Genomic DNA, 23,765 nt, shown 5'->3' with positions numbered 1-23,765 from the left:
ATATGAGCAAAATTAACTAGAACTGCCACTATCATGGCGTGAATACCCCCGCATACCACTTTGTCAGAATCAACAGTGGCCATTTAGAACTCAAGGACAACCTCCCTGCCAAATCTGAGGTTACTAAGCAAGTGCATTGCTAAGTTATGTATTCTACATGCTTCAAATGTGAAAATGTCAAAATCAATACACTCTGGACAGGCATTCTGAAGCAATTGAGGGGAAAAGCTTTATTTTGACAAGGTCCCTGTGACCTTTGACCCAGTGACCTCAAAATCAATACGGATCATTTACTAATCATGACTAACCTCCATGCCAAATATGAAGACTGTGGGTCATAGGAACCTTAAGTTATTGGACGGACAAGCTTTTTGAAGCAAGGCCCCTGTGACCTTGACCTTTGACCCGGTGACCTCAAAATCAATAGGCGTCATCTACTAATCATGACTAACCTCCATGCCAAATATGAAGACTGTGGGTCAAAGGAATCTTAAGTTATTGGGCAGACAAGCTTTTTGAAGTCAAGGCCCCTGTGGCCTTGACCTTTGGCCTGGTGACCTCAAAATTAATAGGGGTCATCTACTAATCACGACTAACCTTCATGCCAAATATGAAGACTGTGGGTCATAGGAATCTTAAGTTTTTTGGCGGACAAGCTTTTTGAAGTCAAGGCCACTGTGACCTTGACCTTTGACCTGGTGACCTCAAAATCAATAGGGGTCATTTACTAATCATGACTAACCTCCATGCCAAATATGAAGACTGTGGGTCATAGGAATCTTAAGTTATTGGGCGGAAAAGCTTTTTGAAGACAAGGCCCCTGTGACCTTGACCTTTGACCTGGTGACCTCAAAATCAATAGGGGTCATCTACTAATCATGACTAACCTCCACGCCAAATATGAAGACTGCGGGTCAAAGGAATCTTAAGTAATTGGGCGGACAAGAAAAAACTGCCGGACGGACGGACAGCAGGACGGACAACCTGATTCCAGTATACCCCCCTTACAACTTTGTTGTGCGGGGGTATAATAAAAGACTACCAAAGAATGCTACAGACAAAGTTTGGTAATCATTCATCAATTAGTTCTGTAGCAATAGACGTTTAAATGTATATCTATTTTTAATTTAAGCGGCCCCTAAAAGGGGCCAATCAAAATAATATGAGCAAACTTGATAAAAGACTACCCAACAATGCTTCAGACAAAGTTTGGTGATCATTCATCCATTAGTTCTGTAGAAATAGACATTTAAAGGTATTTCTATTTTTAGCTATAGAGACCCGTAAAAGGGGCTAATCAAATTAATATGAGCAAACTTGATAAAAGACTACCCAAGAATGCTACAGACAAAGTTTGGTGATCTTCCATCAATTAGTTGTGTAGAAATAGACATTTAAAGGTATTTCTATTTTTAGCTTTTGCGGCCCCTAAAAGGGGCCAATCAAAATAATATTAGCAAACTTGATAAAAGACTTCATAAGAATGCTACAGACAAAGTTTGGTGATCATCCATCAATTAGTTCTCTAGAAATAGACATTTAAAGGTTTTTCTATTTTTAGCTTTTGCGGCCCCTAAAAGGGGCCAATCAAATTAATATGAGCAAACTTGATAAAACACTTCCCGAGAATGCTACAGACAAAGTTTGGTGATCATCCATCAATAAGTTCTGTAGGAGAAGATGTTTAAAGGTTTTTCTATTTTTAGCCCTAGAGACCCCTAAAAGGGGCCAATCAAAATAATATTAGCAAACTTGATAAAAGACTACCTAAGAATGCTACAGACAAAGTTTGGTGATCATCCATTAATTAGTTCTGTAGAAAAATACGTTTCAAGGTTTCTCTATTTTTAGCTTTAGCGGCACCTAAAAGGGGCCAATCAAATTCATATGAGCAAACTTGATAAAAGACTACCCAAGAATGCTACATACAAAGTTTGGTGATCATCCATCCATTGGTTCTGTAGAAGAAGTTGTTTAAAGGTTTTTCTATTTTTAGCCCTAGAGACCCCCCAATCAAATTAATATGAGCAAACTTGATAAAAGACTACCCAAGAATGCTACAGACAAAGTTTGTTGATCATCCATCCATTAGTTCTGTAGAAGAAGTTGTTTAAAGGTTTTTCTATTTTTAGCTCTGCTGACCCCTTAAAGGGGCCAATTGGAATGATATGAGCAAATTCAAGTGTGACTGTCACAAGGATGCTACAGACCAAATTTGAAGTAAATCGGCTTAGTAGTTTCAGAGAAGAAGACGATTGTTGACGCATCACGACGGATGACGGACCCCCCTTTGATACAAATAGCTCACCCCGAGCCTTTGGCTCTGGTGAGCTAATAATCACTTACAATAGCAATTAATAATTATTCCTGTTAAAGGCAAAATCATAATTCCATATTTAACTTTACACTCTGGTTTATTATTAAAACTAATTCTCAACCTGTGGAATTTGTCTAATGGATATTACAAGCTTTTCATTTAGATGTGTCCATTTAAAGTTCAAAGGATTTCAATAACAAAATACAACAAGAGCACCGCTAGGCGGAGCATTATATGCCCGAAAGTGTTTTTTTTTTATATTACGGATGAAGCATTTGTAAGACATTACATAAATTAAATAAAGTATTACCTCCTTCCAATAGCAATCCTCCTATAAAGTTTGAATATTGTGGGCCAAATAGAAATTAAGTTATGCTCCGGAAACTGTTTTCAGTTTTAAAGTAATAGTGACCTTGACCTTGTGACCCCAAAATCAATAGGGGTATTCTACCCAATATGGACAATCATCCTATGAAGTTTGAATATTGTGGGCCAAATAGACCTTAAGTTATGCTCCGGAAACTGTTTTCAGTTTTAAAGTAATAGTGACCTTGACCTTTGACCTTGTGACCCCAAAATCAATAGGGGTCTTCTACCCAATATGGACATTCATCCTATGAAGTTTGAACACTGTGGGCCACATGGAACTTAAGTTATGCTCCGGAAACTGTTTTCAGTTTTAAGGTAATAGTGACCTTGACCTTTGACCTTGTGACCCCAAAATCAATAGGGGTCTTCTACCCAATATGGACAATCATCCTATGAAGTTTGAACACTGTGGGCCAAATGGAACTTAAGTTATGCTCCGGAAACTGTTTTCAGTTTTAAGGTGATAGTGACCTTGACCTTTGACCTTGTGACCCCAAAATCAATAGGGGTCTTCTACCCAATATGGACAATCATCCTATGAAGTTTGAATGTTGTGGGCCAAATGAAACTTAAGTTATGCTCCGGAAACTGTTTTCAGTTTTAAGGTGATAGTGACCTTGACCTTTGACCTTGTGACCCCAAAATCAATAGGGGTCTTCTACCCAATATGGACAATCATCCTATGAAGTTTGAATGTTGTGGGCCAAATGGAACTTAAGTTATGCTCCGGAAACCAAATTGCTAACGGACGGACGGACAGACTGACGGACAGACGGACGGACAGCCGGACAGATGCCAGGGGGTATAACATAATATGCCCGAAAAAATTTCGGGCATATAAAAATCAAGCTACAAACAGTATAGAACCTGACCAAACCGCAGGAATATGCAGGCTAGTCTGACTATAATGTAACTAGTACCAGTCACTTCCTATCACAACAGGTTAAGGTTGAAATTCAGTAGTTGTAATCTAAATGAGTTAATGGTCCTTTGTGCAATATCTCATTATACAATCTTATTGACTGTAATATGGTTTTTAAATCATTTTGTATACATTCAGAATGAGTAAACACTTTTTTAAAAAAAAGTCACACATACAAAAAATAAGTTACGAGTTTTAGAAAACACTTAATTATCACAATCTATGTGACATTTTTAAGGTTTCATTGAAAAAAAATGGCTCAATTTTTAATTTCACTATCATATTTCTACCATGTTTTTCATAGATTAAGGGTAAAATTTGCTTTGTCTGTTTGTCTGGTTTATATGAAGATTTCAACACATTCTTATAAAAAGAAATTGTTATGGTCTTATGCTTGTTTTCCAGTTATATATACTGTGATGTAAGATGTTACATGCTTGCACGTTTGCTAAATAAAATATGTTTAACTTAAACAGAAAATGACACTCTGCTGGGGTTATTTTAATAAATACTGTAGCACTGTGATATCAACAGTGCTATATAAAATATTGCAAATATGCCCCACAATGATGAGATAAAAGTTATCATATCCCTAACAAGCATAACGAGATTATGATGAGAACATTTTGTAGAAAACAATAAAATCAAAATCAAAATCATATATTTGTGGAAAACATCAATATGAAAATTTTATAAAACATACATTTTATATTATTTTTCTTATTGTATTAAAGTCAAAATGATATACATGTATCAATATCAATATCACACATTAACCCAGTGAGGTTCATGACACATTAACCTAGGCAAGTGAATGACACATTAACCCAGTGAAGTTCAGGACACATGAACCATGTGAAGTGAACGGCATATAAACCCAATAAATTGAATGACACATTAACCATGTGAAGTGAATGACATATAAACCCAATGAAGTGAATGACAAATTCACCCAGTGAAGTGAACCCAAAGACGTATAAGTTGTGAACGTGGCAAACTGATAAAAACACATTATAAAAAGAGACCATTAATTGTTGTCCTTTAAACTACTGCATAATGTCTACAAACTGAGCATTTTTTTATACTAAACAGAAGAAATTTAGATAAGAACAAGATTGCATTTGAGAAAAATGCTATGCCACCGCATTAATACAACACTAAATAGTAGTGTAGGAACAGATTTATTTTGTTTCTTTACAATTGAAGATTGTCATAATGCATAGATCCCTGACCTATCTAATTTTTATTATCAGATTAGTGGTTAAATATATTGTTATTCCAATAAAAGGTCAGAGAAGGAATATACCAATGCACTGGAGTCTAGTGAATTCGGAGGTGAAGGTCATATTTCACACAGCTTAAATTTCACGACTACAATCAAAGGACAACACAGAAAGACAACTTTGTCAAAATCTAGGTCAGCTGATATCAAAGTTCACTTTACATCTTAATCTGTGCACATGGTTTCATAGCTGTACATCAAAGGACAAGAAAAGTAGGTACATCATCAAAATCTAGGTCACCTGATATCAAATTCAAATTTTACAACTAAAACTGTGCAAAACATTATCAAAATTTCATTGCTGGACATCAAAGGACAAGAAAGTAGGTCACTGTCCCCCTTGGGGCAAGGCCAAGGGTTTAATTCAAAACAATCTTGATAACAGGTCACCAAACAACATTTTAAGTCAAATATCTAAGCTGTAGCTTTTTTTTTCCCATTTTTACTATATAGCATTTAAGCGGAAAACCTATGGCCCCTGGGGCAGGGCAATTTTGACACTAGAGGCAAAATTTCAACAACTTTGGTAGAGTACCTATAGATGATATCATTTAACAAAATTTAATATTAAAGCTCTAAGCCTTGTACCTTCAGAGAATAAGATTTTTTTGATTTTTTACTATATGTATATATTGAAAATCAATGACCCCCAGGGTCGGGGCAATTTTGACCCAAGGGCTATAATTTGAACAATCTTGCTAGAGATTCACTTCACAATGTTCATGCAAAATAATTAACCTCTAGCATTTGTCAGTTGCTAGAAGAATTTTTTTTTAAGTTTTTACTATAAGTTTTTACTCTATACATATAAGTAAAACCAATGACCCCCGGGGCGAGGCTGATTTTAACCCAAGGGCTAAAATTTGAACAATCTTGGTAAGGGTCTACCAGACAATGCCTTAGGCAAAATATCTAAGCTCTAGGCCTTTTGGGTCTTTACAAGAAGGTATTTTAAGTTTTTACTATATGTACATATAGTGAAAATCAATGACCCCCGGGCAGGGCCAATTTTGACCCCAGGGCTATAATTTGAACAATCTTGGTAAGGGTCTACCAGACAATGCCTTATGCAAAATATCTAAGCTCTAGGCCTTTTGGGTCTTTACAAAAAGGTATTTTAAGTTTTTACTATATGTACATATAGTGAAAATCAATGATCCCCGGGCGGGGCCAATTTTGACCCCAGGGCTATAATTTGAACAATCTTGGTAGAGGTCTACCAGACAATGCCTTATGCAAAATATCTAAGCTCTAGGCTTTTTGGGTCTTTACAAGAAGATTTTTTTTAATTTATTCTTATAATTCCTTTTGGTTGCCATGGCAACCAGATTTCTGCATGGAATGAAATTCTTTGAACAACTTTGGAAGCCCTTCACCCAAGGATCAATCCTGCCAAGTTTGGTTGAAATTGGACTAGTGGTTTTTCACAAGAAGATTTTTTAAGTTCACTATATAATCTATATAACACACAAACAAACAAACACACACACAGGTGAATTGCTATATGCCACCGCATCGCAGATGCTGCGGTGGCATAATAAATAAATACAAATAAATGCAAGCTGTGGAGTGTAAATAATAAGAGAAAAATGTTCCATTATAAAATATAAGCAAAAAGTGAATGTTTAAGAAGAATGTATGTAATTACTTCTGTAAAATCTGTAACATTGCATTATTTCTGAAAAACTTAAAAAATATTGCAAGCATCTGTTATCAATATATAGTTTCACAAATCACTGTAGAATCCAATCTTCACAAATTTGCTTAACAGAAAATGTTACTAGTACATGTATAAAGTGATACACATGTATTTGTTTACAGCTGTATTGTAAAATATCTTTTCTCTGTCCGTCCAACCAACATTATTGGATCCTTGGATCCATTATCAAAACCATAAATTATATAAATATCATTACATAAAATATTGAGTGATAGTAAACTGACATAGTTTTGATGTAAAAAAATTATCTTATAAATTCCTTTTCCAATTGTCCCCAGGCTTAATATATGCATCTGGTTACACTAGCAGATCAACATGGAAACAAAAGTAACAATGATATATGTAACATGTTTCAGTAAATATTCCTGTGTTGTTGTGATGAAGATCAAGAAGGCAATTGTGGAGATAAAGTAAATAAACAAAAAAAATAATTCTCAGATAGAAGGCAACAGATGTAAATATCACTTAAATAACACCAGATTATTGTCCCTAATGACAGATAAATAGCATTGCAAAACTACGAAAAAGTAAAAAAAAAATCTATCTTTGACCTCAGTGACCTTCACCTTTGACTTCAAACTGCACAATATACATATCAATGAACAGTAAACATATACTAAATACACATACCAAATATCCTAGATATCAGCACAAAAAATTAAGTGACCTTGACCCTACTGACCACAAACCCCACAAAAGAGTAGCGGTCAATAAAGATACCTACATACCAAATTATCTAAGACATTGGTCTATAAATAATGATGCTATCAGAGTACACATTACTCTAAAAGTTGAAAAGACTAAATGTTAACAAATGTCCACATTTAGATTGTTGAAAAAAAGCATAAAAAGCATTAAAATACAAAACACCAAACATTAAACTACACATATAATACCCTGAATTCAAATATTATTTTGTAGAACCTCATTCATTCAATTCATTAAATCAAACATTCAATGATTAATTCATATAACTAAACTTTTGATATATGTTCATTTGGTCAATGAAAATGTATCTATATAAACTGTCACCCAAAGCTGAGCAACAATTTAAAATTAAATACATTATTTTTATCACATAATCACTAACAATATCACAATAATAATTATATACAAGTCTTCAAAGGTTATCTACATAGCTGTAGAAATACCAGTAATTATACATGTAATTATAAGAATAAAATAAATCAATGTGATTGAAATATCATTAGATTACATTTTGTATAAAACAAGGATTTCTCTAGGTTAGTATAGTGTACCTTTTTTCTAAATTAAAGATCACTGCATGCTTACTTATTATACAAGAGAGAAGTTTACAACAAAATTTCTGTAATATAACCATGATTTTGTGTCAAAATAGCAATGACTTTGCTCTGCTTACATTTGTTAAATAGCTAAAGTTAAATGTAATTTTCTAATATTCATCAAAATATTATGACACAGAATTTGTACAACTTTAAGTAATACACATTATTAAATAATACTTAACATTAATACTTTACATTCCAAACCATACTTATATGCTCTTAAACTATTAAAAGGACTATTAAAATTTATTACTTATTGCAATGAAAATCTCTATCTGATAATACACAAGCTACAGTAAATTCTCAAATTTATTATTCTTTTATAGGTAAGGTTATGTTCATTTCTTTGCAGACATCTTTAATACACTTCAATAAATGCCTCACATCATTGGGGAACAGGTATCCAATACTTCCTATCCTAAAACAGTCTGCATCGAGCACTTTACCTGGGTAGATTACCTGATCTGAAATATAACAACAAGAAAATCCATGATTATTTAGTGATAATATTTCAACTGAGAACTTGCAATACAAGCCAGTCTTCAAGCCCTCATGTACAGACTAATTACAACAAAATAAGGCCAATATGACTATAAATAATTTATTTTTAAATCTTGAAAAACAATGTCACTAACAAAATTGCATAGAAAGTAGCCCGAGTTTTATTTTGCAAGGAAAGAGATTGAGGAAAATTTGAAATTTCATGTGACATCATGAAAAGTTGGATTTCAATTTGACAGTACCTAAGTTTAAGTGAGTTTCTTAAATCAGATCATTAAAGAGAAATTTCTATTTCTAGATCAATCTCTAAACCAGTTTATATGAGAATAAATTATAACATGTAATGACTGAATGATCAGTGTAAAATAGATTTAACTTTAGATTTCATTGCTGCATCAGGATATGAATCTGTAAAAAATTTACTGCTCTTTTATCAATATTTGTCATGGGTGAATAACATAAGTTGATTTCTAAAATGAATTCCTTTCAGGTAGAGATAAATTGAAATGCACACATTTTTTTGTATCTTATGCGAGGAAGTGACAATAACATACAGTAAGTGATATAGACACAATAACAACTTATCAACCTTGATAGTAAATAAAATATCATTTATCATTTTCCTATGCTTTAACATTCTTTTTCAAAAACAAGAGGGCCATAATGGCCCTTATATTGCTCACCTGATTATGAAGGCTCAATCCCATTTTATTTGGGCTGTGTGACCTAGTTTTTGAACACAGATGACCCATATTTAAACTTGACCTAGAAATCACCAACACAACCTTTCTGACCTTTTCATGGTTATTTGGATCACAACAGTGACCTCTAAGGAGTAATTAAACAAGGTGTTTCCATATAAGGGTTGTGTGGGCCTAGTTTCTGAACACAAGTGACCCATATTAAAACTTGACCAGGAAATCATCATAACAACCATTCTGACCAATTTCCAGGATATTTTGTCTGGAACAGTAGCTTAGGCTGTGTGACCAAGTTTTTGACCCCAGGTGATCCATATTCAAACTTGACCTAGAAATCATCATTTCAATCTTATTGACCAATTTCCAGGATATTTGGTTTAAAACAGTAGTCAATCTTATTAAAGGAGACATATACAAATAACGAAAATCAATGACCCCTAGGGCTTTTATTTAAACAAACTTGTTTTATGCTAAATATCTTAGCTCTAGCTCTTAGGGTTTTTTAAAAGAAGATTTTTTAATTTTTTACTATATGTATATAATGAAAATCAAAGACCCCCAGAACGGGGCTAATTTTGACGCTAAGACTTTTATTTGGACAAACTTGGTAGACATTCAATAGAAGATGTTTCATGCCAAATATCTAAGCTCTAGCTCTTTTGTTTTTTTTTTCAAGAAGATTTTTTAAGTTTTTACTGTATGTTTATAATGAAAACAACCAATTTTGCCCCCAGGGCTATAATGTGAACAAATTGTGCAGAGTTTCAGTAGATGATGTTACATACATAATATCTAAGCTCTAGGCCTTGCACCTTCAGAGGAGAAAATTTTTCAAGATTTCATTTCAAAAATCTATTTTTAGCCCTACTGACCAAGATGTTCAATTGATTGAGCAGAACCATTTGATCAATTTTAGTAGAGCTTCATGCTAGGAACATCCCATGAAAAATTCATCTCATTTGGCCCAGTGATTTCTGAGAAGAAATTGTTTGTATAAAAAAGTTGATGACGGACGCTAAGCATACTTATTTATGAAATGGTACTTAAGTGACTTTTCCTTTGATCTTTTTAGCCATTTTTAGTCACACAAGGCTTAAAAAAATACACACAAGTAAAAACGCAAATGAATAGGATCAAAGAGAATTTACTGTTACCTATTCTTCTCCAAGTCACACAAGTACCTCTGGGTTTGTACACACTGACAGACGATGGACAAATTGTGATCACAAAAGCTCACCTTGAGCACTTTGTGTTCAGGTGAGCTAAAAACAAATCTTCTCAAATAGTACTTAAAAAGAAAAACTGATTCTGTGAAATATAAATTACCTCTTTCATTCAATTTCATGTAGAAATTGTTAAAATTGAAATTTTTATCTTGTGGAAAGCAATATGATGTAATGATATATCCTTCATGGTTTGGGCTCAAAAATTCTTTAAAACCCATTTCCTTCATGCCTGCCTTCAATATAGTACAATTCTCTCTATATCTGAAAAAACAACAATTCTCTATATTCAACCTAGCTCAAAACGAAACAATGGTTAACATACATTTTAAAGTACATATCACAGGATTTCATTTTTTGTCTTTCTTTTAATAAATAATTAAGAGAATTTCAAGCTTTACTTAACTGATCATAATTATATATGTTGGAACACTTACTTATTATATAGTAAGATTTCATATTCTTTAATGACAAGTTTTCTGCTTACATAAAAATGTTTCAAACAAAAATATAAATGGTTCATTCATATAGCTTAGAATTTGTTACATAATGTTGATCTGAGAAGTTTTCTGGGGGAATATTTCTTTTGCCCCCTCATAAACATTACTTAATTGACCCAATTTCATACTACTAGTACAAACTGCAAGTAAAACTGTAAATACAGTGGCCCTTACTAACAGCAAACTCAGATAGTGCTCACTCATATATAACAAACACTCTTACTGGGTCCTGATTTCCCACAAATCCTCTTTAAATACAATTACAGCACCTATATCAAGCCAACTGTAGGTATCTCCAACGTTTCAAGTGGTTAAACCCCTCTTTTTCAAGGAGTTTCTGTTTATTTTAAATCATATATTTATCTTTTTATCTTACACTGTGTCATGTATACAGACAATGACATCATATACATAACATAACATAGTGTAAGATGAGAAGATAAATATGTGATTTATAAATATAAACAGAAACTCCTTGAAAAAAGAGGTTAAACCCCTGGACACAATGGACATTGAAATCTTTGTGTAGTACATAATTATTAACTAACTGTTTCTAGAATGATTTTAAACTGTAGGTAAAACATTTTTTCAAACACACTTACCTAGCCGATCTACCTTCAACCCCTCCCTCTGTTTCAAACTCCTGTATAGCCTGTGCAAATGCCAGCATTGTGTGGGTAGGTGGGGTAAATCTAAACTGATTTGTCTTTTCTAAATTGTCATACTGCTCAAATAAATCTAAACTTATACTTCTGGAATTACCTGTAATTGACAAGTAATGCATACATGTACTTAATAACTGGTGCATCTCCACATTTTTAACTAGAAAATGTTTTTCTTAGAATCGAAAAGAAATTAAAATTATTCTACATGTTAATTGATAAATCTAACAAAATCTTCATGAATAACCAATGATACATTCTTTTACACAAGCATGAAAAGCCAGCAGACCTAAAATTTGGCTAGGTTACTTTTGATGAAAACAAAGAGAAAGAGTTATCCAACCATTCTAACCATTACCTGATTTTAACATCCAGACAGTAAAATAAACAACAAGAAATTTGATATTTAAATTTTTTATTAATATAAATAAAATATTAATATATATGTCATCTGTTTTGTGTTGTTAAAATCACTTTTTATTGAAAATATTTACTTAATGTTGTGTATAGAACCATTTCTGTATAACAGGTATAAAGATACTGATCATATTATACAGGTATTTTCTGAAAAAAGTAGTATTCATAATGCTCAATACTACTTTTGTTCTAGTTTCAAGTATTTTAGCACGCTGAAAAACTTCTAGTATAAGCTTTTCATATTGGATCAGATTCAATATTATTTGACCTTTATAACTGCTTGTAGTTTATTGTATAAAACATAGTGTCCAAATAACATTTACACATTTTAATATATCTTAAAGGGAAGTTAAAGATCCTGTTACTCAAATTTTTTATAGTTTTATTTCATTAATATATAGAGGATATTTGTTTAGTTCAGTGTAAGATTGGAATATATTTCACAGAGTAAGCACCAAAAGGTACGAGTGAAATATGAACTTTTGGTGTTCACAAGGTGAAATATATTTTGATCGTACACTAAACTAAACAAATTTTCTTTTTATTATATGCAAAGAAACGTTTTAAAGACATTTAACCTAATACTAAATGAAAAGTGCGCCAAATAATAATACAACATGACATCATTTACGACGTCACATCATTAAGTTGGTTTCCAGTACTGTGCACGCTGGTATTTCACTGAAACAACTTAACGGGCTTAAATTCAAAACAGTGAAATTATCAAATTGATAATTTCACTGTTTAAAACAGTGAATTGATAATTTCACTGTTTAAAACAGTGAAATTATCAGTTTAATTTCTCTGATATATTTCTATAAACCACTGAAAAGCATGTAATAAAATGCTCAAATGAAGTATATCAAAATTCTAAGTTCCAACAAGAGCTGTCGGTAGGACAGCATGCTCGACTATTCTTAGTGCTTGATAGTAAAAAAAATGCCTGGTACAGTTACCTCCTCCTGTTTACAGGTTGGGGTCATGATGGTGAACAAGTGTGCAAAGTTTCAAAGCCATATGTCAATGGACTTTGAAAATATTTGAACTATTACAAAAACTTTAACGTAAATTCTAAGTCGAAAAAAGGGGCATAATTCTGTCAAAATGCTTGATAGAGTTACCTCCTCCTGTCACAGGTTGGGGTCATGATGTTGAACAAGTGTGCAAAGTTTCAAAGCCATATGTCAATGGACTTTGAAAATATTTGAACTATTACAAAAACTTTAACGTAAATTCTAAGTCGAAAAAGGGGGCATAATTCTGTCAAAAATGCTTGATAGAGTTACCTCCTCCTGTCTACAGGTTGGGGTCATGATGGTAAAAAAGTGTGCAAAGTTTCAAAGCCATATGTCAATGGACTTTGAAAATATTTGAACTATTACAAAAAACTTTAACGTAAATTCTAAGTCGAAAAAGGGGCATAATTCTGTCAAAATACTTGATAGAGTTACCTCCTCCTGTCTACAGGTTGGGGTCATGATGGTGAACAAGTGTGCAAAGTTTCAAAGCCATATGTCAATGGACTTTGAAAATATTTGAACTATTACAAAAACTTTAACGTAAATTCTAAGTCGAAAAAGGGGCATAATTCTGTCAAAATGCTTGATAGAGTTACCTCCTCCTGTCTACAGGTTGGGGTCATGATGGTGAACAAGTGTGCAAAGTTTCAAAGCCATATGTCAATGGACTTTGAAAATATTTGAACTATTACAAAAACTTTAACGTAAATTCTAAGTCGAAAAAAGGGGCATAATTCTGTCAAAATGCTTGATAGAGTTACCTCCTCCTGTCTACAGGTTGGGCGGTCATGATGGTGAACAAGTGTGCAAAGTTTCAAAGCCATATGTCAATGGACTTTGAAAATATTTGAACTATTACAAAAACTTTAACGTAAATTCTAAGTCGAAAAAGGGGCATAATTCTGTCAAAATGCTTGATAGAGTTACCTCCTCCTGTCTACAGGTTGGGGTCATGATGGTGAACAAGTGTGCAAAGTTTCAAAGCCATATGTCAATGGACTTTGAAAATATTTGAACTATTACAAAAACTTTAACATAAGTGGTTACGCCGACGCCGACGCCGACGCTCGGGTGACTGCAATAGCTCTACTTATTCTTATCGAATAGTCGAGCTAAAAAGCATTATTTGTAAAGATATTACCGATTTAACATTTCATGTAAATAAAGGGAGGTAATTAGAAATTTATTTTTGATAAAATCTAAGCCAAATTTTTCAATAAAAATGAATGCATATAATTATTTTAATGATTACTTATAATGCATATACACACTTGCAGTACATATTTAACATATTCTTGGATGTTTGGAAATTGTTTTAAAAGAATGATCATAAACATATATAAAATTTCACAAAGTGTTGTTCCATCTTTGATTACAACAGAATCTTTAAAGGAACTGTTTATGAATAAATCTCAAAGAAAATGTTAAAGCTGAACCAAGACTTCTGTGCTGTAATACTCAACTTCAAGTTAAAAGCAACAACTCTATAACCTGTTTTAAAGCTCCAACATTTCTATTGCTAGATCATTTTATCACCTTTTTCATACTATATCCAGTTTGATACAATATTTGTTTTAACAATGCCTTTTGACATTTAAAACATATACAAACTATAGAGCGATGAAAACATAACTACATACATGAAGGATAAATGTCACTATAAAATAGTATAACTATGCTTTAATGCCAAATGAAAGTTCAACTTAAACCTTTGCTCATTTCAGATTGGATTTTTTTGTAACAATTCATTCAAGCATTAATCATATCAAAAACATGTATGGTTTATTGAAAAGAACTTTAAATAGACAACCAGATATCATCAACTGTACTATTTGATACTGACCATTTAGTCATTCATGTGTTTTTGACAATAATCAAATAATTAAACACATACCTTTACAGCCTAGCAGTTTATTAAGTCTGGCTATTGCATATGAAAATCCAGGCACACCCTCGAGGCATTTGTTTACTGAGCTGACTAGATAATCTACTTTAGCAGCCTCAAGATCTAGAGGTATAGCCCCAAAACTACTCATTGCATCAACAAAGAAATCACTGTCTGAAAATAGACAAAGCATGGTTAATTACATCTAACTTTTCTTTAATTCTTTCAGTATCTTTATAATGTAGCCAAGCAACCAGTTTTTGCAATTCTTTAAGGAAAGTTAACTACATGTAAAAAATCAAAATTCAAATTTTAATTTTTGTATGTAGATATTTTCTCTACTAAAAGTAATCTTCATTGGTTATTAATTCAGCAGCAATTACTCTCATCATATTATTTGGTAAAACTGATAAACACATGCAAACAAATGCCAAAAAGAATAGCAATTTATCTAAAGAAAAATATACATCATCCTGAAACTAGACTGAATATGGCTTGACAAACAGACAGATGAATTGTATATTTCTAATACTGCTTAATAAACTATAGATGAAAGTGATGAGCCTTTGCCACCAGTATTGAGCCAGGCCAGACTTACACATCTTTTCAGTCTGACTAGGCCCTACTGATATATGTAGAACCTCAACTTTTGTATTTTGATACTGAAACCCCTTAAACCATATAAGGACTGTTCTATGTTCAAGGCTGGACAAGTTCATTTAAGAAATTCAGGTTAATGGGTTATTTCATTTCTTCAATAAGTTTTGGGCAGAGAATGAAACATCTATGGCTGTATTTATTTATCTAACATATACATTATGTACCTGGAAGATGTTGTTTTACGATTTTACCAACACCTTCTACCGGGTTGATTACACCTGAACTAGTCTCACAGTGAACCATAGCAACTAATGTGTATGAGTTATTTCCCTGTAGAATACTCTCCACCTTCTTAAGGTCAATATAGTCATTCTCCGGAAAACTGATCACGTCAACTTCAACTCCCATGACCTCACATACCTTACCAAGGCGCTTCCCATATGCTCCATTTTCAAATACTAGCACCTGAATACAAATATGCATGTAGTATAATCAGACAGGGAAACACAACAATGGGCCATCAAAATAGCACTGTTCTACACAAGTTAAAAAGCTGAAAATACCTGTATAGAATGTCCAAGTGAGTATACAAAAAATATCTTAGTTATAGATTAGTTTCATTTCAACATTAAATGTGCATTTACATGGCAAGTAACATTCGTAAGTGTGGTTCTCTGAAATATATATATGAAATATAATAATATAAAATAAAATGAAATGAAATATAAATAATCACCTTTGCACCTGATCTTTTAGTGGCTGTTTGAAAGACTGACTCTATAGCAAATGTTCCACTTCCCTGCATAGGTACAGCAGTAAATGTGGAATCTGACACACCTGAAATAACAAAAGTTGTGAGAAGTAAGACTTAGCAATTATATTATCTCACCTGCATCCTGTTTTTATATTGACTCAAGTGGATAAAAAAATTTTGTGTTGGCAGAATCAATTGTATGTATTGCCACCGTTGTCCCACTGCCTGTACTGACAAGTGAAATTACTTTATAAATATCATACAGACAAGCAAAACTAAACAATCTAGATAAAATGGACAAGTAGGTAAAATCAGATTTTAGTCAGCCCTGCAATTTTCAATTGTTCAAATGTATAATTCTGAAAAAAGGCTTCAAAAATTTTAACAAAATATTGATTAAAACAAAAATATAAGTGAGAATAAATTTAAACAAAATCAAGTTAAAATGGGAATTAAATTAAATTAAATTCAAACAAAATAATTGTTAACCTTATTATTTAAGTGATTTTTACCTTAAATGTATACAACAAAGACCTATAAAGATCTCTTCCCAATAAAATGTTTTCATTAAAAGTATGCAGTTTTCCAAAAAATCTAAACTTACACCAGTTTCTGATTTTCCAAAATCATTAATTTTAGCTATAATTTTTTCCAAAAGCAAAAAGCTAATTTTGACTTACATGTACTTTAAAGAGTACATGTATTTGCTAAAACATCAGAGGCATGCTCCCACAGACACAGGGATTTATTTATTCTTAATGTAAAATTAGGCATTTTAGTTGTATATCTGGAACATCTTAGTCAATTCTTTACTACATGCACTTAAAACGGCCTTGGTTGGAGTATAAATGGCCTAATGATGCTACAGATTTCTGACTATTATCCTACCTGCAATTTGTACCAATTTACTCCTTATAGTTTTAATTAACTTAATAAACTCTACATCTCTTGAGCCAAGGTCTCTAAGCATAGCAGATTTTACAGTTGGTGATGTACCAAGAGGACCTGGTGTAAATAATTTCTTATCTGAAAATATATAGCAATAAAAACATTAATTATATAATTATTTAGTCTTTACAAATAGGTAAGTCCTTCTTTACAGCAAAAATGTCCATGAAACAAGAATATGTAGCATAATTATGTTACTTTCAGTTTACATTTTCATCTCTATTTTCTATAATTCAAAATTCATGAGAGACTATTTTGATATTTTTTTATATACATGTCATTCTGATTATCCATACTTCATTATGAGTCTAACCTCCCATGTTGACTATCCCTTCATAACATTACTTGACATATAGCTTAATAAGTAACAACTTAAACATGACACAAATCAAATATAAACAAGAATCCTTGAGCTTTTAGGAAAGAACAAAATAATTAATGACAATCATGAATTATAACCCATTCATCACACATTTAGATAACAAACCTGACATTTTTCTTGGTGATAAAAAAATCTGTCTTGATTGCAATATTTCTGTAGCATTAACTGAACACAGTGGGCGTATGTCTCTTATTCCATATGAATGTGCTAGCTTTCTAATTGACATTCGTAAAGCCATCACTGAAAATTAAAGACAATTATAATACAATCATTGTCATATTTCCATGAAATAAGTGAAGTTAAAAGCAGTTTAGCTTTAAACATTCACCATAAAAGTTAAAATTGAACAAGACCTGTCTGCAGACAGTGTCCTCCACTTTTGGGTCAAATTAGATGAAATTTTCCAAGGATGTTCCTTAGGCGCTACTAAAATTGTTCAAATGATTCTGCTCCATTGAGTATTAAGGTCAGGAGGGTTAAAAATAGATTAACTGATTTTAAAAATGAAATCTTTAAAAATGGTATCCTCTGAAATTGCAAGGCTTAGAGCTTAGAAACTGTGTCACTGTTTGAAGCATTATCTAATGAAATAAACAAGAGCTGTCACAGGAGACAGCCAAGCTCGACTAATGAAATACTGGACACAGTAAGGAGGACAAAAATATGAAAGAAAAATCAATTATGTATAATTATGTATTAAGTTATAGTAAAAAAATAACATTTGTTAAAATAAATTCCAAGATCAAGGGAAATAATTCAAGAAATAGTCACACTAGAGTTATGAACCTTGTCACACAACATGTATGTAATGATAAGAAGTATATATTTGAAGTTTGAAGTAGATACCTTAAAAAGTAACAAAGTTATAATATTTCTTAAAGAAAATTTTAAGTTCAAAGAGAGATAAATCTGTTAAAATTACTTCAAGAGTTATGAACATTGTCACATAAAATATAATTGATTATAAGGAATAAGTATTTGAAGTTTGAGGTAGATACCTTTAAAACTAAAAAAGTTATAGTAAAAAATAACATAATTCTAGTAAAAAAATCTAAGTTGATGGGGAGATAATTCTTGCAATATTGGTGCTAGAGTTATGAACCTTGTCACATAAGATGTGGATGATGATAAGGTACATTTATTTGAAGTATGAAGTTGATCCCTTTAGAAATAAATAAGTTACAGTAAAAAATAATATCTTTAAAAGAAAATTCTAAGTTCAAGGGGAGATAAATATGAAAATATTGGTGCTACAGTTATGAACCTTGTCACATAAGATGAGGATGATGATAAGGTACATATATTTGAAGTATGAGGTTGACCCCTTAAGAAATAAAGAAGTTACAGTAAAAAAGGTATTTTTTAAGGAAAATTCTAAGTTCAAGGGGAGATAAATCTGAAAATATTGGTGCTAGAGTTATGATTCTTGTCACATAAGATGGGGATGAGGATAAGGAACATATTTTTGAAGTATGAGGTTGATCCCTTAAGAAATAAAGAAGTAACAGTAAACAAGAAGGCCATGATGGCACTGAGGTCGCTCACCTGTATATAGGCCCCCCCCCCCCCCCCCCCCCCCCCCCCAACATTGCAGGCCAATTTAACCCAAGGGCTTTTATTTGCACACACTCGGTTAGACACCCATAAGAAGATGTTTCATGCTAAACATCTAAGCTCTAGCTCATTGGGCTTTATTTAAAGAAGATTTTTTTAAAGTTTTTACTATACACATATAGTTAAAAACAATGACACCCCTGGTGTGGGGCCGGGCCAGTTTTGACCCCAGGGCTTTTATTTGAACAAACTTTGTAGACACTTACTATAAGATGTTTCATGCTTAATATCTAAACTCTAGCTATTTGGGTTTTTTCAAGAAGATTTTTAAGTTTTTGCTATACACATATAAAGAAAATCAATGATCCCCGGGGCAGGGCCAATTTTGACCCCAGCTCTTTTATTTGAACAAACTTTGTAGACACTCACAAAAAGATGTTTCATGCTTAATATCTTAACTCTAGCTATTTGGGTTTTTTCAAAGAAGATTTTTTAAGTTTTTGCTTTACATATAAAAGGAAAATCAATGACCCCCGGGGTGGTGCCAATTTTGACCCCAGGGCTTTTATTTGAACAAACTTGGTAGACACCCATTAATACATGTTTGATGCTAAATATCTTAGCCATAGCTCTTTGAGTTCTTTAAAAGAAGATTTTTTAAGTTTTTACTATATGCATATAGGGAAAATCAATGATCCCCCGGGGCAGGGCCAATTTTAACCCCAGGGCTTTTATTTGAACAAACTTGGTAGACACCTATTAGAACATGTTTGATGCTAAATATCTTAGCCATAGCTCTTTGAGTTCTTTAATAAAGATTTTTTAAGTTTTTACTTTATGCATATAGGGAAAATCAATGACCCCCTGGGGTGGGGCCAATTTTGACCCCAGGGCTTTTATTTGAACAAACTTGGTAGACACCCATTAGAACATGTTTCATGCTTAATATCTTAGCTGTAGCTCTTTTGGTTCTTTAAAAGAAGATTTTTTAAGTTTTTACTATATGCATATAGGGAAAATCAATGACCCCCCGGGGCGGGGCCAATTTTGATCCCAGGGCTTTTATTTGAACAAACTTGGAAGACACCCATTAGAACATGTTTCATGCTAAATATCTTAGCTCTAGCTCTTTTGGTTCTTTAAAAGAAGATTTCTTAAGTTTTTACTATATGCATATAGGGTAAATCAATGACCCCCCGGGGCGGGGCCAATTTTGACCCCAGGGCTTTTATTTGAACAAACTTGGTAGACACCCATTAGAACATGTTTCATGCTAAATATCTTAGCTGTAGCTCTTTTGGTTCTTTAAAAGAAGATTTTTTAAGTTTTTACTATATGTAGTACAGTACATGTATATAGGGAAAATCAATGACCCCCCAGGGCTTTTATTTGAACAAACTTGGTAGACACTCACTAGAAGATGTTTCATGCCAAATATCTAAGCTCTAGCTCTTATGGTTTTTTAAAAGAAGATATTTAAAGTTTTTTCTGCATGGAATTAAATTCTTTGAACAATTTTTAAAGGTGACCACCAAAGGAACATTCCTGTGAAGTTTGGATGAAATTGGCTTAGTGGTTTATGAGGAGATGTCATTTAAAGTAAAAGTTTACGGACGGACGACGGACAGACGGACGACGGACGGACGCGGGACGAAAAGCGATCACAAAAGCTCACCCTGCCACTTTGTGACAGGTGAGCTAAAAATAGTATTTTTTAAGGAAAATTCTAAGTTCAAGGGGAGATAAATCTGAAAATATTGGTGCTAGAGTTATGAACCTTGTCACATAAGATGTGGTTGATGATAAGGAACATATATTTACAGTTTGAAGTGGATACCTTCAGAAATGACAAAGTTATAGTGAAAAATATTTTACTGCACCAAAACTTTAATCTGAAATCTTGACGCGGACGCCGACGCCGGGGCGAGTAGGACAGCTCTCCATATACTTCGTATAGTCGAGCTAAAAATGTTCAAATTATAGCCTTAGGTCACAATTGGCCCAACCCCATGGTATCATGGTTTCCCTGATATAGTCAATACTTCAAGAATCTTCTTCTTGAAAACTGCAAAGGCTATACATATATCTTAGATATTTAGCATGAAACATTGTCTAGTGGACTTTTTCAAAACTTATTCAAGTTATAGCCCATGTGTCAAAATTGTCCCGCCTCAAGGCCTTAGGGTCATGTATTTTCCTTACATGCATATTGTATATAGTAAAAAAATAAAAATTCTTCTTCTTTAAAACCATTAAGGCTAAAGCTAAGATATTCGGCATGAAACTTTTTCTACAATATCTATCAAGTTTGTTCTACAATATCTATCAAGTTTGTTCAAATTTTAGCCAAAGGGGCCATTGGCCTCAAACCTTGCAGCCCTCACCCAAGGATATACTTATTTTTTGTAAAGCAGTGAAAGCTAGTGCTTATTACAAGAATTTGAACAATGTTGGTCACTAGACCATACCTCATTCAAAATATATTCTAAAATTTATACTTTATATATGTATTTAAAACTTAAATCTTCTGACTTATTTTGTTTTGTTTTTAAAGCTACAGCTATGAAATTTGGACCTATTCACATTTATAGATGCAAAATTGAACTTTGACATCTGTTTACCTAGATTTTGACCCAGCTAGTGACCTACTTTTTGTAAAACAGAGCTAACACTATAAACTTTGGACTTATAGCAGTTTCAGTCACACAACTGAAGAACATTGACCTGGATTTCAATTTTGACCCAGTGACCTACTTTTGCCAATCTCCCATTTTGAACTGTGAATGTAACTTAGAAATTTCATACATAAAGCTGTAATTATAAAATGTAGGTCACTGGGTCAAAGTCTAGGCCAACTGATATCAAAGTTCAAATCTGTGGCAGTAGATCAATTTTCAGTAATGTAGCTCTTACTACAAAATGTAGGTCACTGACTCAAAATGTAGGTCAAATGATATCAAAGTTCAAATCTGAGGCAGTAGCTGTAGCTCTCAATACAAAAAGTAGGTCACTGGGTCAAAATCTAGGTCAACTGATATCAAAGTTCAAATATGTGGCAGTAGTTCAATTTTCAATGCTGAAGGTGTCAATAGAAAAAGTAGGTCACTGGGTTAAATTCCAGGTCAACTGACATCAACGTTCAAATCTGTGGCAGTAGTTCAATTTTCAGTAAAGTAGCTCTTACTACAAAATGTAGGTCACTGACTCAAAATGTAGGTCAACTGATATCAAAGTTCAAATCTAAGGCAGTAGCTGTAGCTCTCAATACAAAAAGTAGGTCACTGGGGCAAAATCTAGGTCAACTGATATCAAAGGTCAAATCTGTGGCAGTAGTTCAATTTTCAATGCTGAAGCTGTCAATAGAAAAAGTAGGTCACTGGGTTAAATTCTAGGTCAACTGATATCAAAGTTCAAATTTGTGACAGTAGTTCAATTTTCAATACTTTAGTGTAGCTCTCAATACAAAAAGGTAACTGGGTTAAAATCTAGGTTAAAATTCTGCATACAGTATAGTCCAAATGTCATAGCTTTGGCTTTGTTATTAATCTTTCATATCAGGCTCAGCTGACATAAATGTTGACATAATGCCTGTTGTTCATTCATAGTTGTTGTGCATGTATGCTGTCTCCACCTTGATGTATATTTGCTTTCTAGCTATGATAGAATTTGTTTGTTTTGAGTTTATATTTACTGGACACCAGAATTAACCATATGGTCGAGCTTGTAGCGTCCTTGCCAGTACACTGTATTAGTCAGGTAGTCTCATCGGGGACATCTTTTTCATGCTAAATCAACCAGGAGCCCGTTCTTCGTTCAGTGAAGGTGAAGGAGTCGACAATACTGCCAAGACATCAGCTTTCTGACCAACAATAACAAAAACGACCATTGTTAACGCCAACCTCCAAAGTTAGTCATGACAGATCAACCAATCATCTCTGGTTGATGACTTGACCGTGACCTGCCTTGTGCCTTCTCTGCCACGTGCACGCCTCTAGAGGGATTTGGAGAAGGCTATGAAAGAACACATCATATATTTATTTTATATTGAGGGGCGAATCATCACTGAATTGGCCCAATTTGGGGCGAAACGTCAGTGGGACGAATCGTAATTATTCAGTTTATGCTTGTTCATTAATATGAAATGTTCTTAATATGGACCTGTTCTTAATAATAAATAAATCAATCAAATGAACTTCACTTAAATTAAATAAGTTACCTTGTAATTAAATAAATATCTCAGCCGGTCAAGGTACTATGCTGGCAAGTAATTCAGAGTTTTCGTTCTTTGTGAAAAAATGAACATATATGCGAAATGGTCACTTAAAACACGAACATATGTAAAAAGTATTTGATAAGAGAGAAATAGAATCCCAAATAGAAAGTCAAAACTGGCAAAATGAAAATTTGCCGACTCGTTTTAATTTGTCAACGCCGGCTTCAGCGGTATTCAATATTTAAACATGTAATGGTAAAATAATTTTAGAAACATCCCAGATAGCAGATAGTTTTGGTCCACGACTGATTAAGAACTTGCAACTTCTTATTGACGTGCCCTCCGTTGGGCCACTAACACAATTTTAATCATCATTGTTTGTCCTTTGTTGGACAAACTATACAATTTTTTATCATATTCATTGGCACTTTGTAGGACCAACCACACAATCTTTATAGTCATCGCTGGTCCAACGTTGGACCAACCACA

At 33.1% G+C, this 23,765-nt stretch overlaps 1 protein-coding gene across 1 annotated transcript; it reads right to left on the bottom strand.

The window, feature by feature from the left end:
- Positions 1-7,992: 7,992 nt before the first annotated feature.
- LOC132750746 (2-aminoethylphosphonate--pyruvate transaminase-like) lies at positions 7,993-23,351 on the bottom strand. The gene is made up of 9 exons (XM_060740782.1): positions 23,280-23,351; positions 17,615-17,749; positions 17,068-17,205; positions 16,162-16,262; positions 15,650-15,890; positions 14,835-14,999; positions 11,445-11,604; positions 10,446-10,606; positions 7,993-8,381 (listed from the first exon to the last, which is right to left on the bottom strand). Exons 2-9 carry the CDS (start codon positions 17,745-17,747, stop codon positions 8,230-8,232), a joined length of 1,251 nt encoding a protein of 416 aa, XP_060596765.1. The 5' UTR covers positions 17,748-17,749; positions 23,280-23,351; the 3' UTR covers positions 7,993-8,229.
- Between the last annotated feature and the right edge of the window lie 414 nt (positions 23,352-23,765).

This window comes from Ruditapes philippinarum, unplaced genomic scaffold (genome assembly GCF_026571515.1).
Source record: "Ruditapes philippinarum isolate M1 unplaced genomic scaffold, ASM2657151v2 ctg10926_1_1_1_1, whole genome shotgun sequence".
Lineage (NCBI taxonomy): Eukaryota > Metazoa > Mollusca > Bivalvia > Venerida > Veneridae > Ruditapes > Ruditapes philippinarum.
Note: the sequence above shows the minus strand (reverse complement) of the source record. Positions and strands in the feature narration are given on the sequence as shown.

Bases quoted from the DNA above. Each gene is read 5' to 3' on its own strand.
- LOC132750746 (XM_060740782.1), bottom strand. From the start codon at position 17,747: ATGGCTTTACGAATGTCAATTAGAAAGCTAGCACATTCATATGGAATA. The intron at 16,263-17,067 runs GTAGGATAATAG...TTGTTATTTCAG, and splicing joins TAAATTGGTACAAATTGCAG to GTGTGTCAGATTCCACATTT. The intron at 10,607-11,444 runs GTAAGTGTGTTT...TTGTTTTTTCAG, and splicing joins GTTGAAGGTAGATCGGCTAG to ATATAGAGAGAATTGTACTA.